This window comes from Ammospiza caudacuta, chromosome 6 (genome assembly GCF_027887145.1).
Source record: "Ammospiza caudacuta isolate bAmmCau1 chromosome 6, bAmmCau1.pri, whole genome shotgun sequence".
In the NCBI taxonomy this organism is placed as follows: domain Eukaryota; kingdom Metazoa; phylum Chordata; class Aves; order Passeriformes; family Passerellidae; genus Ammospiza; species Ammospiza caudacuta.
The window spans coordinates 42,220,809-42,231,576 of record NC_080598.1 but is presented as its reverse complement, the minus strand read 5'-3'; the positions used below and the strand labels follow the sequence as shown (position 1 = coordinate 42,231,576).

General features: G+C 46.1%; 1 protein-coding gene across 1 annotated transcript; it reads left to right on the top strand.

Annotated features, from left to right (window-relative positions):
- The first annotated feature begins 8,380 nt into the window (after window positions 1–8,380).
- Window positions 8,381–10,376, top strand: CLEC14A (C-type lectin domain containing 14A). The gene is given in 3 exon segments (XM_058807815.1): window positions 8,381–8,423; window positions 8,426–8,544; window positions 8,547–10,376. Coding segments are annotated over 3 exon segments (1,407 nt in total). The 3' UTR covers window positions 9,792–10,376.
- Window positions 10,377–10,768: the final 392 nt, after the last annotated feature.

Genomic DNA, 10,768 nt, shown 5'->3' with positions numbered 1-10,768 from the left:
TCAGAAAACTGGTATTCAGTCAGTCTCTCTAAATAAGAAAAAGGAAAAAAGTCAGTCAGCTCAGTGATTAATATGCTTACTTGAATGTCAGAGATGTATGTTCAAATCCTTCTTCTGTCAGACTGTGGAGCAGGGATGTGAAGCAAAACCCTGTGCTTGAGGAGAAGATCAGTCAGTCTTAGTTGGGTTTCTGCATCTGTCTCTCCTGACAGTTGGGTTCTTTTTTTTTCAGTAAATATAAAATACAGAAATAATCACTGCAGCAGAAGTAACTCTGCTTTGTCATGAAAAATGCCTTACCCTCCAGGCTACAGGATTTCCTTTCCCTGTCCTTTTGCGATCTGACTGCATTTTGTGCAAGGCTTTGTGCATCAGGCGAATTAAGCTGATTTTATTCATCTGAGATCAAAGAATAAGCATAATACAGAAGGGACAATTCTTGTCAAATGTAAAGTCAAGCTGCACACACGTGTCTAATGGGAAAAATGTAAAGTAATTTACAGGAAGGAAAATCAGTGTGTTGGGGAGGTGCCTCTAGAGGGTTAAATCATGGCATAGCAGAGGCTTTGAAGATTCTTTAATTGGCAGTGGTAGCATGATGCCTAAACTCCTTTATGAATCCGGTTGGGTGCTCTCAGGGTAAAATATGAAGTCAGAAAATACATGGGATGGAAATTCAGTGTAGAGCAAATCCATTGACTTCAATCCTTTCCCTCACCCAGCCATGTGAGGGCACAGGTGCATTCCCATGAACCTGTCACCTCATCCTTATCCAGTCTCCTTGTACCTGACCTCTCCTCCCAGGAGAAGTGTCTTTGGCACGCCCAGACTGCCCTGAGGGATCAGACATAAGCAGAACGTGCTCTGCCAAGTAAGAACACCTTATTTGTACCTGACACACAGGAAATATTGTTCTTGGGTTGTTTATGCTTTATTCCCTGTGGCATCTGCTAATATATTCTTGGTCTGATTCTTATCTCTTACTGACACACATCAGAAGCATTTCTAAACCTCTGGGCGGAGAAGGGTTTGACATTTCTAGTTCAGATCAATATCACATCAGCAGAGATGAGTCAAACACTTGCAGCTCTCATTCCTGTATTATTTATCCACATTCAATTGTCTCTCACCTCTTATTGACCTTTTCTATTCAACTAATATGAAACCAAGGTCCTTTGATCCCAAGTGCCAAGGAGTGCAGCTGGATCGCAGGCTGCCTATTGTCCTGAGTAATGGGCAGCTAAAGCAACAACAAGCAACATTCACCACTCATTCATGCCTTACCTGGGGAAATACTGCTGAATGTAAACCAGTCTCCCAGGGAACTTGGCCTGCTGGTGGAGCTCATCGATTAAATTAGATTCCTGCAGACCCTAACCTCTCCCCCCAATTACAGTGTGTCTGATGAGCACCAAGCACAAATTACTGTCACTGTTTTCATACCACATACAAGTAGACAAAGTTATGATGGCTGAAATCTGAAACCCGCAGAGCAGTGATGACAGTCCCTTCCTTCATGGGCAGTCCCTGAACCCTGGTGATCTTCAAGGGCAGCCTCTGGCTGGCATCACTCTGAATGACGCCAGGAAATGAGGCCACTTTTTGTTTTCACATCCTATTATTCATGGCTTGTTTTAAATATGATTGGACACTAGGGTTGTTTTATGTCTTTAGCCAAACAGTAGTTAGGGCTTTATTTTATCATTTGAATAGATGCATATCTTTCTCAAGTGTTCCCAGAATAATAGAGGAAGAACAACTACAAGTGTCCAGATATGGGCAGAATGGGCATAACATACCCACCAGGTACACAATTTGCAGAGGAGCACTTTTCCTGTCACATACACACCCACCACAGAACAGATTAATGACAGGCTCAGGTGGGACTCAGTCTGCACAGATCTACAGGAGACACAGGATGTTCATGTGTTTTCTGCAGCCCTGAGATATTCATATCAGCAGTACAAGGACTGTATCTTTGCTGCTGCTGTCTGATATAATTGAACAGAAATAATAAATCAATCAAACCTGGCCTGGCACACAACCATATTAAAAAAAAATTTAAACTATATTAAAGTAACAGAACCTGCTCATGGATGAAAATGTGATCAGGTCTACCTTGTGAATGCGTAATTGCTTATAGAATACTTGACTGTATTCTGAAATTACTTTTTCTTGATGTCTTTAGTGTTGATAAACCTCAATCTTTGAAAAACAACATCTTCTTATGTCATAACAGAGATATTTGTTTCATTTAAATTGAGAAAAAACTGGCAGAGTTGCTAGGATTTTAACCTTACATGAAAGAAGTGCAGGTAAGGCACATCCAGTACTTAGACCATGAATCATTTCTGGAAAATAAAGTTAAGATATGGATTTAATTTTCCTATTTTAATTAGACACAGAGTAACACCTCAGTCCTGAATATTCCACATACTGGTGTGTGGGAAGTCCAAAGTCAGACACTAATTTTTTTTTCTTGAGCCTATCTGCATTCAAAAGGGACTTCTTCCAGAGCATATAAAAAACTCCCTTGTCTTTATTTCCTGTGAAATTTCAGGCTCCTAGGTACCAACTGATAGAACCATTTAGGATAGCAACAGTAAGTACTGCTGAACATTTAACACACAAGTGCAAAGGAGAGCACTGTTGGCCTTTTTACTATGATAAACAGGAAAGGAAAAAAAGCCATGTGCCATTCAGCAAGATTCTCTTCTCCCCCTTCAGCAGATACTCTGCTTCTATGTCTTGCAAGCAAACAATGAGGAATATTTAAAACAGACTTTCTTGAGAAGGAAATGTTTTAAGAATTGTCATTATATAAAAAGGGAAAGGAGGGAAATGCATCAATAAAGTGAACTAAAGCCTTTTTAGTCTGTCTAGTCTCACAAAAAGAATGGCAATAAATATTTCCATAAAAGGTATGTTTACCTCCCATAATCTCCATGACAACAATTATTTCACTAGGCTCAGAATTTTCTTCCTTCCTTTTATTTTTTTCATTTTGAATTAGCTGCTTGTGTAGACAAGCATCTGCTGCCTCTCCATCTCACAGCTGCTCCTTCTTGCTTTTATTCTTACTAGTCTGTATCCCTCACCCATTTTCAAGCAAATAGTACGAGACTCTCTGAAATGGTCAATCTGGGCAAAAGGCCAGGAAGTGAAATCAGCTCTTTACCAATAGATTTCCTTCTATTTTACTTTATTTCCCTAGGAAATTTTGTCTCATCCCAAAAAGCTTGCCAGTCCTAGAAGTTTTTTGTGGAATTACAATACTATAGGTAGTTACTAAAAATGTAGGTGTTTCTCACTTCAAATGAAAATTCACTGATTTCAAAAAATGCTTTTATTTAGGTCATAATCTGATAAAATACTAGAAACATGTAATAGGACTGGGGTAAATCTGAATTAGACTCTAATTCTCCTCTTCTGTTTGCTTTTTTCCTAGGATGAGGGGACATCAGAACTCAGCATTTTCCCAGGCCTCCAAAACCTATGGTTTGCATTGGCTACTGATAGTACCCCTGTGGACCAGGAAGCAAATTGCATAAAGGTGGTGTTGAACTTACCACAATAATGCTTTCTAAGGCTGGCCTTCAAGCCACAAAATAGCTTCAAGGCCACCAACATCCCTCAGGACACAGTGCATCTCCTGCAGCTGGCTAAAAGGATATGCTTGAACACCCACATGCTCAATTTATGTGGTAACTGCCTCTTTGGATGTGACTGTCCTTTGCTCTTGGCCCACAGCCTTGCACCACGTGGCATCAGGCTGCTGTGGGGGCTGCCCAGCTGTGCAAACACAGCTGTGGGCGCCAGCACCAGCTCACATGGCAGTGCTCCCACATTGGGCAGTGGCAGCACAGACACGGCCCCCTGGCTCCCTCTACCACTCTGGTACTTCAACACTGGTGAATGATCTCACTTCTCTCTTTTCTTTTGATTTCTTCTCTATTCACTTCTTTTTGTGTATACTCCTTATTTTCCTGCCTAGTGGGTTTTTTTTCTGTGCTACAGCTCTCTCTTCCTTTAACTTACCCTGTGCTGATTTCTCTCCTCTCCTCTCCTCTCCTCTCCTCTCCTCTCCTCTCCTCTCCTCTCCTCTCCTCTCCTCTCCTCTCCTCTCCTCTCCTCTCCTCTCCTCTCCTCTCCTCTCCTCTCCTCTCCTCTCCTCTCCTCTCCTCTCCTCTCCTCTCCTCTCCTCTCCTCTCCTCTCCTCTCCTCTCCTCTCCTCTCCTCTCCTCTCCTCTCCTCTCCTCTCCTCTCCTCTCCTCTCCTCTCCTCTCCTCTCCTCTCCTCTCCTCTCCTCTCCTCTCCTCTCCTCTCCTCTCCTCTCTCCTCTCCTCTCCTCTCCTCTCCTCTCCTCTCCTCTCCTCTCCTCTCCTCTCCTCTCTTCTCTCTTCATAATCATTTGAGCTTTTACTATTTCTGCCATTTTTTACAGCAAAATAGACCATATGGCCATACCCACCTCCATTTCTTGACGACCCACTTACACCAACATATACACAGCACAAAGCTCATGTGGGGCCTGACCATGCTACATAATAAAGGAAATGTGAAGAATTTGAAGCCTGGGATGGAACTAGTATGAATTATCCAGTCAACAAAAGGAAGGGAGTAAGCTAGAGTGAGAATAAAAAATATTTATACTCTACAGTATTTTTGGAAAAGATTTAGTGTGTTTAATTTAAGAGTTCTGGAGTTCATTTCCCCTAGCTAATTACAGAATGGAATCTTCCTTAACTCATTAAAGAGGAGTGGAAGTAGTAACAGAATACATTTTTTTCTTGCATACTTAGCAATGGAAACATGAACATATAAACGGATCAGGCTTTAAGGGGAACATACATATGCATATGGAGTAATGCTACAGCCACATCAATGCAATTCATCTAATAAATGTCCCCTTAGCAGGTCAGGATTAGTTGTATTTTATGTCTATGTCACAAACGTAACAGATATACCACTGTGTTCATACCAGCAGTTAGATATCATTCCTTGTTATTAAGTCCCATAGCTATGTGATAATGTCACTGGAAATTATTATTACAGTAGACAGGAACTTGCATGACCCCTGCTGGGTTGTCTTTTCCAAACTCTGTATGTGAACCTTGTAATCTACAAAGTCCTTTTGAGAGATGAATAATTAAATTCTTACGATCATGCAATTTGTTACAATAAGGCAGAATTCTTTTTTTAATTTCCTATCCTGTTCTCTGGAAAAGTAACAAAAAGATGCTGGATTCCACCTGGCATTTTTACTCCTTGTTGCAAGTTGTTTGCCTGAATGCAGAGAAATTAACGAGAAATCTTGTCACACTGTTGAAATAACACGGTTGTCATTGACCTCAGGACGGTCTTATTTTTAAAATTAAAGTATTTTCTTAAAGAATAATATAGCTGTTTAGTGAGAAAATACTTTGCCTAAACACAAGTTACATGTGAAATGTAGGGCTGCCTTATTTGATAAACCATATATATATATATATATATTATATATATTTTTATATGATATAGATATTGTTTCATGGAGAACTTAGTGACCAAAGGAGGATTTAACACATAATTTTTGAGGCACACTGCCAAGTGACAGCAATTTTCACTTGTTCAAAATACTTGTTTACATTAGGTTGTTTAAATTATAACCTATATCTTAGCAGAACATGGAAAGATGGGAAGTAAGTTTTGACTTTACCCACAACAAATTCAGCAGAAAGGTGTCTGGATCCAGTAGAGATACCAGTTGGGAACAGAGGGAAGGAGAGAGCTCATAGGGACTGTACAACCTGACCACAGACAAATGGCATAGACTCTGCAAGGCTGCAGCAAGCTAAAAGGCTGCAGCCGTGCAAACAGGCAGTGCTCCCTGGACACTGATCTTCATTTCTTGCTCCCTGTCCATGGTTTCCAGCCCCAAACAAATTTGTATCATGCAACAGACCAGGTGATAAATGGAGGTGCACATCAGCAGCCCTCCTTTACACTAGCAGAAAAGATAGCTGCTTCTGATATTAGATACTGTATCCAGGTTTTGTTGCATAATAGGTAGACAGATCTATTTCCAGACATTTTCTTGTATCCCCTTTGGGGAAGAGAAATTTACTGTCCTTATGTTCTACACATTTTAGTGTGACACGATCATTTCACATGTCCCCTTGAAAGCAAGGCATCCATACTGTGCCATCCATCTACCTCTGAGAAGTAAAATATGGCTCTTAGCAAGATCTGGATGCTGTATCCCTCAACAAGACTCCTTCTAATGAAATTACAGCCCCTTAGGCCCTAGCAGTAGCAAAGTGTGTGCTGATATACAGATGACATATTTCCTGGTTAGTTGCAAAAAGAATAGTTGTAATTTACCTTATAAAAATACAAAAGGAATCCACCCAAAAAGAAGAAAGTAATTTTATTAAGTCAGCACTTCTCAAACAGCTCCTTAGTAAAAATGTAAGTATTATTATAAGATAGATACAGTTACATAATGAAATAAAAATAAAACTTAATGGCACCTATTAAAATACAACTAAAGCAAACCACTGTGTTTTCAGGGGCTATGATCTTACAGGAAAAAGACTAAGGGATGACTATGTCTAAATAAGGCTTTAACTGTTGAAAGCAACAGCTACATTACAGCTTATACACCCATCAGTTGTAACATTCATGTTTGTGTAAAAAAGCCTTCTTTATATGTTGAAGTTTAGTTGCCTCACATGTGTGTGGGAGTAGCTAGTCCTTTCTTTCAAAAGAGGACTTCTCCAGAAAAAGCCCCATGAAGACTGATTTCTGATTTACCTAAATGTAAGAACTACAAAGAACAATAAAAAAACAGAAGAAGAGCTGTTTTCTGGAGATCCATCAGACCTGCTATTTTTAAAATATTTTGCAGGACATCCAGGGGCAGGAATAGGAGAGGAGAGCAAATTACAGGCAAGTCAAGTAGGTGTACAGCCACCGCCTCTATTTTCAGCTGGCAAAACCCTCCAGCTTTGGCAACAAAGTGTTTTCATCTTTCTGTGCAGTACAAGTTCCTCTGATGAGACTGGACTGCCCAGGGCACTGGTGGCTAACCTATTGTTTCTAAACTGGTTTGCCCGTTTGCCGGTTCATATATAGCCTAGGAAATTAAAGTCGTGGCCTGTGTGAAATGAGCCACTAATAGCCATCAATTACCTGGCAGAGGCCAGCCCAGATCGCTCAAATCACGCTCTTGGCTGACAGCTGAGAAAAGATGCAAGACTGAGCTGCATTCTCCCCCTCAGGTTTGTCCTAGGTTTGAAGAATAATATGAAAATTTTGGGGCTTCTACATCATTCCTTCTATTTATAAGTTTAGCTTCTGTTTGGCTATAATAAATGAACTCAATTTTGAAAGAGAAAACAAAGTGAAGCTGGAGGATTGCAGTGGAATATTAGGCAAAGCCTTGTAAGTATTCCCCAGTAAAATGTCAATTGTAAAGCTGTAGCAAACTCTCTTGTCTCCCAAACCTATCAACCAGATTTGGGGAGAATGGCTCAAGATACTAACAGGTAGTGCAGAAGCACAGCTTTTGTACATCATCAAGAAAAACAGGGGGCTCAAGGAACAATTCATTTCGTTTGGGCACATTTAAAGCCAGATCTGGTGAAAAACTAGGGATTTAAATAGCAGATGATAAAGTTTCCTGATGCAAAATGAATTGCATCTTTCCAGCCTAAAATGCAGGGAGGCAGTAAGAATCTCCATGTGCTGATCCACACAGGCAAATAGCTCAATGCTCTGCCCTGGTGCACCATGGAGAAGAATGAATGCAAGAGGTACAATTCCAGTAAACAGCAGAGCTCTGAATACACAGCTGCAACAACACCGTAAACTTTGACTTAGGTGGCTGTTACCATCTCAACACTTTAATTAACCAAAAATACAAATTCATCTAGAATTAAACCAACAAGCTCTTGTTTTGCTATGAAAAACTCTTTTCTACAAAACCAAATCTACTGGCACCCAAATGGACTGCAATTACTGAGAAACCAAAATCAGATTTTGTGACTCTTAAATCACCCCTGCATCCGGAGCTACGGAGTTGATGGCACAGCCTCACTACCAAGAAACCTCCATCCTTCAAGGAAGAGATAACTGAAGCTGGACCGCTTTTCTCCGGTAAGCGCTGTGCAACAAGCTAGCAAGATGGCCCGGGCATCTCGGGGACAGGGGCCTGAAAACAGGGCCGGGTGACCTCAGTTCGGCAGCTGCGGCTCGGGACTTCGCCACCCGCCTGCCCCCTCCGACAGCGGAGAAGGCAGAGTCCTACCCGGCGGCTGGACACCCGCCCGCCGGGCGGGGCGAGCGCTTCCTGGCGGCGCCGGGAGCTGCTTGTCCTGGGCCCTCCAACAAACGGAGGATGCCGAGGTCAGCCACGGCTCCCGACACGTTTCCTCCGGCAGGTCCGGGGAGGGCCATGGCACTGGGGTCGGCGCTGGAGAGGGACGGCGCGGGCAGCAGAGGCCAGCCCAAGCCGGGGCCGAACGCCAGCACAGCCGCAGGGGCAGCCCGCGCCCCTCAGCCCGCCGCGTCCCGCCGCCGGCATGAGGCGGGCCGGGCCCTGGTGCCTGCTCCTGGCTGCGGCCTGCGCCCTGGGCCGGAGCCCGCCCTCCCCGCGGGCCGCCGTGCGCTGCCTGGCCGCCGGCACCTGCTTCAGCGCCCACCTCGCCAACGTCTCGTACGCCGAGGCCCGCGGCGCCTGCGACCAGCTGCGGGGCAGCCTCGCCTGGGTCACCGGCAAGCAGGAGCTGGACCTGCTGCTGGAGCTGCTGGCAGACGCGGCGGTGCCCGCGCCCGCAGTGTTCTGGGTCGGGCTGAAAAGGAGCGCGTCCGCCTGCACCCACAACGAGCAGCCGCTCCGCGGCTTCTCCTGGGAGGGCGTCGGGGGTGGAACGGCCCCGCAGGAGGTGCCGGCTGCGCTCGGCCAGTGGTGGCAGGAGCCCCTGCCCTCCTGCCTCACCGCCCGCTGCGCTGGGCTGCACCTGGCTCCTGACCCTGAGGACGACCGCAGATGGGGCTGGAAGGAGCAGGTCTGCCGGCTGAAAAGCCCGGGCTACCTCTGCAAGTACCAGTACGAGGGTGCCTGCCCCGACCTCCGTCCCGCGGGCGCCCTTGAGCTCGGCTATCGGCTCCCCTTCAAGGAGCACAGCGGCGGCCCCGGTTTCAGCCCGCCGGGCACCGTGCTGACAGTGGCGTGTCCCGGCGGGGAGGTGCGGCTCACCTGCCAGCACGAGGCGGGCGGCTTCGCCTGGAAGGCGGCAGAGAAGCCCCTCTGCCCCTGCCTCTTCGGCCGCACGACCCCCGACAGCGGGCGGTGCGCCGAGGCCGCCGGGTGCCGCGATGCCGCCGGCGGCTTCGCCTGTGCCTGCATCCCGGGCGGCCCGGACGGAACTCCCTGCCCGGGCACGGGGCCGGCCCCCACCGCTACAGGTGGCCCCGCCGAACCGTCGGGTGCCAGGCCGGAAGGGCAGCGTCCTTCTATCCCGACACCCGGTGGTTCCACGGAGCCGCCCGCCACGGCCGCCGCCGGCGGAGAGAAGACGGCTGCTCCGCCGCCTTCCTCCTCCTCCTCCTCTTCTTCCAACTACGTTTTCATCCTGGTGACGGTCGCTGTGGTGGTGCTGGTCATCCTGGTCATGACCGTCCTGGGGGTGTTCAAAATCTGCTTTAACAAGAAGTCCGAGGGCCGCGGGGACAAGGAGCCGCCGGAGGCCGGCAGCAAGGCGGAGGCAGGCTCCGCGGAGCCCAGCGGCGCAGCGGGCGGTGAATAGCCCCGGACCGCCGAGGCCGCGTCCCTCGGGGCTGCCCGAGCGGCAGCTGCCACCCGGGCCAGCGCTCGGCTGCCCACGTCCCCCTGCCCCAGCCCTGCTGCCGCGGGAGCCGAGGGAGAGGCGCCGCGGGACTTCGCTGGGCAGGGCTTGGACATTGCCAAACGCAGGAGCGCACAGCGGTGTTCTTTTGAGGGGATTGAAGTCTTTGGACAGCCGGAGTTTTTATCGGTCTGAAAAACAGTTATTTCGGTGCTGATTTCACTAAAATATAAATAGATCAGCCTGGCCGACAGAGCGATTGCAGCTGCAACAATTGTGCATTTTTATCCTCTCAGAAGCTGTTCGTCTGGTGCCTTACTTGGAGCAAGCATAAAGTGGGCCACTTTGAGCACTTGCATCTTGTAATTTAGAATTCACTCCTTGCATGAGTGGTACTTGGAGGCTCTCGCTTTCAATCTAATTGCTGGAACTTTTGGAGAGGTGAACTGCCATAATTTTGGGTGAAACTGCAACCCATGTGCTTTCATACTGACATTCTTAAAAGATGAAAGAGCATTTCTATACTTAGAAAGTCATTAAACTGCTGAGGAAGCGAGAGGTTAATGGGGAGTCAGTTTTATACTTCAGCTGATGAAAAAAATAAAGGATGATGTAAATCACTGCCCTGTTTGTTACTTCATACTCATTTTTATTGTAGCAGACAATAATTTTTTCAGTTGCAGTTTTTCTCCTAAGTTAGGTAGTTACAAAACTTGCTTTCTGTGTGCAATATGTGGCTCCCTTAGAATCAGACAGGGTGCTGACACACCACACTGTGAATTGGAACGTGAGTCCAAATACATCATACAAATCTCATTCTCTTTAGTCAGATATATTGTTTTCCATGGGGTCCCTGGAGAATAAGGAAAGATTCACTGTTAGTGCCCTTTTCTAAATGAGGTAAACACTTCCTCTGTGATTTCCCTTGGGAATTCCTG